Here is an 8,621-nt window from a genome sequence, read left to right as displayed (position 1 = left end):
GATATGGGCATTAGGTGGTTCGTCACCTGAGAAATTTTGAGAACCAGTGATGTAGATAATGAGACAGAATATTGAATGTAGGAGTACTAACTTAGTCATGGGTCTAATTTTTAGTGTCAGAGTAGGGGGAGATTAGGAAAAACTTGAGTGTTGAGAGAGTGGGACTGAATTTTAATGCTAGAAGGATAAATTAGAATGAATTTATTATATATATATATATATATATATATATATATATATATATATATATATATATATATATATATATATATATAAATATATATATTATAAACTATAAAAAATAATTTTACTTTTATTAACTAAATAACAAGCCTTTCTGTGGCACTGCACTATAGATTTTACAGTAGACAAGAATATGGAGGAGTCGCACCTACAGTCTTATAGTTTCAGTTTCAAGTTTATTTGTCATGTGCTCAAAATACTCTACAGCTCTATAGTATATAATTTATAGTATATTTACATATGAGTGGATTATAGTTTATTCAGGACAGTTCCTCAACCTGTTGGTTCTGGATTGAATGCTGCAGTACCGTCTGCCTGATGGCAGTCTGGTAAACTGTCTGTATGCTCGGTGATTGTGGTCTGTGGTGATATTGTGAGTCTTCCTCACACATTCTGTATGGAAGATATCCTGCAAGGCTGGTAGTTTGTTGCCAATAATGAGTTCAGCGAAACCAGGCATGCACTTAGTCAGGATGTTAGAAGTTATTCAGGATGTTGGGAGGCAACCAAAATTCCTTACACTTTGCAGGAAGTAGGGTCACTGATAAGCAGATTTCACCATTGTGTTTGTGTGAAAGGACCAAGTCAGGTCATCTGTGAGGTGCACCACAAGGAATTTGATACTCCTAACTCTTTCCACAGTAGCCCCACCAATGTTAAAGGGGGCGTGTCCACCCTCTGCAGGCTTCTGTAATCCCCAATCAATGAATAAGTTAAACAGGAATACGTGCTGAAAGACTAGATAAATTTTATATTAAAAACAGATAGCAAGAAACTATTACATAGTAATAAGGACTATTACATAGTCTGTGAACAGGAAATGAAGTGGGATAAATTAAGAAGTGCCTTTTCAGGAAGGGTAATCAGATATCCCTGACTGGTGTGACAATGACATTTTAAAAGTTGTAAATACAGGAAAGACCTGTATGATGTAGGATCTGATGTGAAGCTCAATGTACAAAATTATAAATCTGTGTATCACGTTACACTATTTAAAGACGTACCAGCACTTAAAATGCATTTGTCTGGAAGAGCTTATGCCTCAGCTGAAATCGCTGATTCTGAAACTGATAAAATAATAACATTGCTGAATCTGAATTTGAGAGCATGCAGCCTGGACATTTTATATTATTATATATATTTTTTTAAGGACAAAAGCAAAAATAACGATGAGACAGAACCTTCTTCAGAAGCGAGCGTGATTCAGCTGATGTGACATGTTACTTGAGTTCATGACATGAAATGCCATTTTACACATTTTTTTTTGCTCGTGTAATATAAGGAAATACTGTAAAGTGTTTACACTGCTGATATATAATATAAATAATAATAATAATAGCATGGAGTTTACATAAATAATTTCCTCATCATATTGGTACAGATCTGTAATCAGACGCAGGTCATGTCAGGCTGGTAAATGTCTGATTCCAGCATAGATCACTCCTAATCTGTCCAAATCTGATGTGCTTCTATCCGTGGGTTCACTGTTGTGTGTGAAAGTGGCATAGTGCAGATTCATTTCCTACAGAGAAAAGGGGGAAAACATTATACAGTTAATACAAGTGCTTTCAAGTTTTTATCTAGTGTTTATCTAATAAGCCAATTAAACATCATTATCTAATTGAATATTAGGTTAAACCTTCACAGTCACACACAAGTTTATGAATTAAAAAAAAAGAGCATATGATTTAATCATCTCTGTTTTTCCTGTCAGTTTTATAGGCTTTTGTACTAAGAAATATACGTAAAGCTGAAGGCAGAGCTGTGTGGGCATCATGTAATAAGTGACTGGTGAATGATTGATTGAATAATTGATTGTTCTCCATGGCAACATAAATACCTCGTTAAGTTCTATAGAAGAGCTTCTACAGCATTTCTGTTTTTACAGAAGTAGAAGTTAATTGTAAAAATGAATTATCAGAGGCTTTAACCTGAATTATATGGGCTGTAAATCTGTCATAGTTACTTTTATGTATTTATGATCTGAGAAACTCCCTTTAGTGGCACTGCTGAGTAATAGCGGAGAAATATCTCCCACGTTTATAACCCTGACTTATTACTATTGGACCATCATTAAGAAATTTCACATATACAGTAGCACAACTAGTATTGTTAGGTTAAATGATTTCAAGTTTTGGATATGTTTCTTGTACCTTCTCAGGTGAACAAGTGGTGTTGGTGTCACTGCAGCATGTTTTTGGTGATATTGACTTTCCTGAAAGAGAAACACCAAACGCAATTCGGCTAAATGTTTTATTCCATCAAAACAACTGTTTGTGTTGCAATCTAGGAAAACCCATCAGATGTTACTGATATAGATGTGGCTGAATTCTGACAAACAAGTGAAAATCATGGGACATCAGGTTTTGCTCAAAACTTTCTGCCTAAAATGGACTTTACATTTAAATTTATGGTATTTGGCAGACACCCTAATCCAGAGCAACTTACATTTATCTTATTTATACAATTAAGCAGTTGAGGTTTAAAGGCCTTGCTCAAGGGCTTCCTAGCTTGCTAGAGAGGTGTATTAGTGTCACCTTTGACTTTCTAAACTATTATATTAAATATTAAAGTGTTTGCAATACATACATCATCACTGCAAAGGTACAGTGGACAAAGTTTGTTGTAATGTTTGAATACTAATATGATAATTTGAGCCAACCGATCAAAAGTGAGTAGGTGAATGATTGTCATGTGAAGAGACGGCAGTGTGGCTCATGTTTAAATGCTGTGAGTGAAGTTTACCTCAGGTGATGAGACTGATGGGAGATACTGTAATGTGTGTGTGTTAGAGGAAGGACGCAATGTGTATGCTTATTTGGATTGTTTATTTATATATACTTTATGCTTGAAAGTATTGTTTATTTGTAAGTATTGTCACTGTTCTTCTAGGCATGGGTCAGAAGAGGCAGAAACAAACAAGGATAAGTCATATCAGCAGAGGACAGCAGCCGAGGGTCTAAACCAGGAAGTATACCAGTAACACCTGGAAACACAGACCACTGAAACTAGCCAACAGTGTTCAAAATTTATATGATACAAATGTATGAGGAGGCCATGAAGATACAAGATGTTATAAAATTCACACAGAATAACAAAGGACGTAACCAGGCAGAGGACAGGCAGAGACAAGACACATCAATACAAAGGCACATGACCATGAAGATGAATCAACACAAAACATGAACAGAGTGCACAGAGATGGGTAATTTATCATAGATATAGTTGTGCTCATATATTTACATACCCCTTGCAGAATCTGCAAAATGTTAATAATTAAAATAATTATAATAATAAGACGGAAACTTCCATTTTGTTCTTGTATTTAGTACTGCCCTGAATAAGTGATTTCACAAAACAGATGTTTACATATAGGGGTCACGTGTATATGTAAAAGAGAAACATTCCACTTCAGGAAAGTGAAATAGTTTCCAAATTTCACCATGTGACTGGGTTTTCCATGTTGCCACAAAATGAAACTGAAATTGGTCAGAATGTCCTGTTCACATAACACTATTATGAAGTGCTATATATTCAAAAGGTCACCAGTATGCTTCTAACACACTGTGTTAATCTACACATCTATACAGTTTTCATAGTATAGTGTACGTCAAACATTCAATTTTTGGCCTTGTATTAATAAAAAAACATTGTCTAAAAGAATGAAAATTATTTTTAAAAATATATATTATTAATAGAAATACTGGTGAAATTATGGGATTTTTTTTGGTAGTGGACTTTTGTACATGACTTTAAGTCTGAAAATCAGAAATTCTAATTATTTCTAGTCCACATTGTAAATCCCTGCTGTGCTATACTCCCTGTGAAAATGAACTTTACAGTGTTTATGTATCCTCAGGACATGTCTGTTACATACTCTTACGCTCAAGTCTACAGGGAGGTGTTTCTGGGTGAAGGAGCTAAACAGGAAGTTCTATAAACAAGTTAAAGTAAAATCTATGTATTGATTCTGACTTGCATTAATGTAAAGTAGTTCTCACCTTGTACTCGGGAACAGAACATACAGCTGCAGATGATGTTTATTAGGAAAGAGATGGAACACACACATGTTAGGATTATAGTTATTATCTGGGAGCGATCCAGAGATGTAGATGAGGAAACAACTTGATTTCTGTTGTCTGAAAGAGAGAAGCACAAAGGACGGTGCTGTTTATGAATAGAATAGTCCTTATTTTTGTGAATTTGCAAACATGAGAGCATACGGGTTGGAAATTAATCTGTCAAGAAGTTTCTTCTGTAGTTTACCTTTTGTAATATGTTGATTTCTTTATTATGTTGTTTGTTTATCACAGAAAGAACTCAATGTGTTTTCTAAATTTTAAATACAATGACTTGTGTCTGATACATGGAATGCTTTCAATCTTGGGGTCACCTGACATTTTGCCTAGACTTTCAAGACACTTATTAACTGTTTATTTAATGTAGTTATATACATTTAAATCTTATGTATGGACTATTTTAAATCAATAATTTACAACTATTTCTAAAAAAATTAATAAATAAATAAAAATCACGTATTCCTATGTATGTCCATAATCTAAACAGCACAAGCTATATGTCAGATATATTGTAGCCCTATGTAGCAGTGCCGTAGTAATGCAGGCAGTAATCCATTAATGTATATTTTTTTAAGCTTACAGAATTGTGCATATTTGTTAAACCTCTGCTGGAACAAACAGAAATGAACATTAATATTACATGAAATGCACTATATGACCCTGTGAACCATTAGCTAGCAGCTATTTACTGTCTGCAGGGTTTAGGGCAGTTATTGGATCAAGGTTGGATGTAACAACACAGATGAGATGTGCAATTCTGAATACATCTCCTGACTTTGATCATCTGCAGCGTGGCACACAGTCCAGTCCTCTCACAGTAAGTGCAAAGTGTCTACAGATGTAATGTCTTACAGTATGGATTAAAACTATTCAGCCCTTAAAATAACTCCACTGGCCACAAAATGTTGAGAACTCCTGCTACATGTCAACTGAAACTGCATGAAAATATAAACATACAGCACCAGGTGCATCTGAGATTAAAGCCTGTGTATCCATCAGATATGCCCTGTTTTCCTAGAGGAAAAGCGTGGAAGTTGTGTTGTTTAGAGACTGTGTGTGTAGCAACCAGCAGAGGGCGCCAGCGGCGCACAGTGAGAGCAGCCATGCGGCAGAACCCAGTTGCCCAGAATCCTCCAGGCTGATTAACCTGGATTGCCTGCACCTGCCAGTCAGGATATTTAAAGCCAGCCTATGATGTTGTTCTTCGTCGCACCTTTGTAGAGGGGTGACCGGTATGGTATGTCAGGGCGTTGCGTGAAAGTATATGAAGAAGGGAAAGAAATGTAAGAATTAGAAAGAAGAAACTGACAAGAGCAAATAAAAACAAAGAAAGTCGTGTAAGAGTTAATGATGAGTTATAGGACAGAATTGGAAAGAAGAGAAACTGAAGATAAAATGCTTCTGATGTCCTCTATCTATTTACTGCTCTCCCTGAAGAGTTCAAAGTTTTGGAAGTGTATGAATTCCCCTTTGGATCTTATTTATCCCACTTTATTAAAGTGTTTTTTTTTTTTCTTTTTTTTCTTAAGTCTGCCAATCTGTCATCTCACTTTTGCTTTTTAGAGCACACATCAAAATGCAGAGACTATTTTTTTTATACATCTCACCATCTATCTTATAAACCCTCATTCATTAATTATCAAGCAGAGATTTGACCTCTGCTGGTCCACAATTAACCGTCCCATAAAGGTCATACTAATCCCCGGGTAAACGGAATCCTGGGTAATCTCGTTTCACTTTGCTCATACTTTTCCCGGGGTTGTTGATTAATCCTGGGTATTGACGATCTGTTTCACACTACACGTTTCTAAACTCTGGCTTAACGTTCTTATGTGCGGCGTCAACAACCGTGATCGGATAAATGCAGCGCGCGACCGGTTAAAATCGGTGAGGGGGGTGTCTCCACAGAAATCCAACTTTGCTGTTTCAAGCCTCTTGAGACGCACAAAGATATTTTGTCATCAATAATTTTATATTTATTTTCCCTCAAACGCTGTGTAACAATTCCCTTTTGGTTTTACTTTCACTTCATTTTTTTTTTTTTAAACTGTGTATCTGTAAACTTATCCTGCGACCGTACACAGCACGTTATATGAGGCACGCGCTGTTAAATTTCTGATTGGGTGTCTGTTGCTATGCATCCAGACGCAACATTCTACCACCGCATCGTTTCACACGGTACACCTTGGGCACGGCAATGCGGGATTAACGCCGCAAAAGCAGTGCTGCCCCTGCTTCTAAGTGTGAACCGTGTCTCTGCCCAGGCTTAAGCAAAGTGTGAAAAGCCCTTAATTTAACTAAATTGATGCACAAATACAGCTATGCAGAATAATAAAGTATTGGCACCCACCTGTAATATTCAGTCTCATTGGTTTCCCAAACTGCATGTGTGTGGTGTTTCGACGTCCACAATAATAAAATCCCAAATCTGTCTCTCTAACTCCAATAATCACTAAACTGCTGTCTTCGGTTACATCAAAGTGACTCTCCTCGACACTGTCCTTGGGGGAAAAATGTGCATCCAGTTTTCCTTTTTTAGCAGTTACGAGCAGTTTCACCTCCTGGGATGTAAGTCGATACCACAGTATGTCCGAATCATTAGTGATGTTACAGACCAGGGTGATGTTTTCTCCATGAGGAACAGATATGATGTCTGCTAAAGTGATCTGAAGAAGCCTCGAGGTGAATACACCTGAAAGACCACATTAAGAGTAGATTCATCATTTCCCCAAGAAACATTCAGCTCCTCTGCCCATTGTGCTAAATAGTAAGTGTTTTTTTTTTTTGTTTGTTTTTTTTTTTTTTTCTACATAACATGAAGTTACCTAAAGTGATCCGAGGGATCTACGTATCACAAATTTGCAGAAGGTGGCTGTAAACCCCAGCTTAATTTTTATTCAAAGCCCAGGTTTGCAGAGTTGTGGTCACATTCATTGGTCAAACCATCAGGTAACCAATCAATATAGAAAGAAAACACATGAAGCAAAAGGACCTGAACTAGAGCAGTAGTCAAGAAATAATGAAAGGATCACACTAAAATGATAAGACCGAAAAACCTTACAGAGAATGTGCAAGTAGCCAGAGTGACTGGGGGAGGAAACTGTTGTATTAGAAATCATGTAAATGTTAGCAATGAATTCAGTCTTGGACCCAGATGTGACACTGTGGCTAAAACAATGATCTAGGTTGATGAACTTAAGTTCAGTGATCGGGTTTGTGTTGAATGAATTGATTGGTAATGCCATCCAATCCTAGAATCAATCAAGAGTTTGCGTTCCATGGAAGATATTTAGCTAGCAGGATTGGGCTAGTTAAGTGTTTCTGGTTAACACTATTTTGCCAAAATGCACACTACGGGTTTGTGACTAAAGCTGTCAATAAATAATCAGGGAAAGTTCCTCATTCAGAGTCAGGATATGCAGTTGCTTAAGACTGGGTGCACAACTTCCCCATGTGATTAACTTAATTATGCATATTTATGTCTGAATACTGATGTCTAATTTCTCTAAATTAGTGTCTAAAATGTTTGCTTGTTTTTTGTCCTAACTTCAAGAGAAGGAATAAGAGGCTGATGAGGAACCGACTGTTTATAGCTGCGATAAGTGCGAACCGGAACTAACTTGTTTAAAAAAAACTACGATGTGCCAGTTTTTTGACTTCATATTGTTATTGATTTGTGAATTGCTGTGGTATAAGATTATTAAAACACATCAATGCTGCTATAATAATCAACTTCAGGGTGGTAATCACAGTTGCTCTTCATCACACCACACAAATAACTGCTGATTATTTTCCTACAACAGCACCACACACAGCTGTATAGTATAATAAAATGCATTTTTGTCAATTTACCTATGTACTTACCGATCATCAGCTGTATAAACAGCAACCTGGCCATTTCTTCTCTGACTTGAGGGGGAGAGATTTCAGTCTCTGCAGTGGTGTTTCAGCGTTAAATAACTGCAAACCCACACATCCTGCCATTTCATATAAACACTGCTGATGTCAGGTGTGGGGTGTGTGGTGGTTTTATTTATTTTTTTTAAAAACACTTACTCAGCATTTAGTGTTGATTCCTGTAATCAGTCACCTTTTCACCCAGGGTTTCATTAGCCTTGTTTGTGTTCATTGACCTCCATTTATTCACCAGTCAGTTTGTGTCTACAGTACTGAGCCATGATTTTATACAGCAAGTAAATAAATGAGCTGTCAGTTATAGACTGATGCCTTGACAAGCTAGGAAAAAATGTCATGTCAAATGTGATGGAATCACATGGAGTGCAGTGGTGATGTGAGCTC

The 8,621-nt window shown here is 36.6% G+C and overlaps 1 protein-coding gene across 1 annotated transcript; it reads right to left on the bottom strand.

Moving 5' to 3' along the window:
• Positions 1-392: 392 nt before the first annotated feature.
• On the bottom strand, positions 393-8,266 carry LOC124628882 (uncharacterized). The gene is made up of 5 exons (XM_047160076.2): positions 8,187-8,266; positions 6,673-7,014; positions 4,245-4,382; positions 2,397-2,458; positions 393-1,765 (listed from the first exon to the last, which is right to left on the bottom strand). The coding sequence occupies exons 1-5, from the start codon at positions 8,218-8,220 to the stop codon at positions 1,649-1,651; spliced, it is 693 nt and encodes a 230-aa protein (XP_047016032.1). The 5' UTR covers positions 8,221-8,266; the 3' UTR covers positions 393-1,648.
• Between the last annotated feature and the right edge of the window lie 355 nt (positions 8,267-8,621).

The sequence above is a fragment of the Ictalurus punctatus genome, chromosome 14, assembly GCF_001660625.3.
Source record: "Ictalurus punctatus breed USDA103 chromosome 14, Coco_2.0, whole genome shotgun sequence".
Taxonomy (NCBI): Eukaryota; Metazoa; Chordata; class Actinopteri; order Siluriformes; family Ictaluridae; genus Ictalurus; species Ictalurus punctatus.
This window is presented reverse-complemented; position numbering and strand designations above follow the sequence as displayed.

Excerpts from the sequence above, each read along its gene's own strand:
- LOC124628882 (XM_047160076.2), bottom strand. The coding sequence starts at position 8,220 with ATGGCCAGGTTGCTGTTTATACAGCTGATGATCG. Across the intron at positions 4,383-6,672 it reads AATGAGACTGAATATTACAG|ACAACAGAAATCAAGTTGTT; the intron begins GTGGGTGCCAAT and ends TCTCTCTTTCAG. Across the intron at positions 2,459-4,244 it reads GTTCTGTTCCCGAGTACAAG|GAAAGTCAATATCACCAAAA; the intron begins GTGAGAACTACT and ends TTTCTCTTTCAG.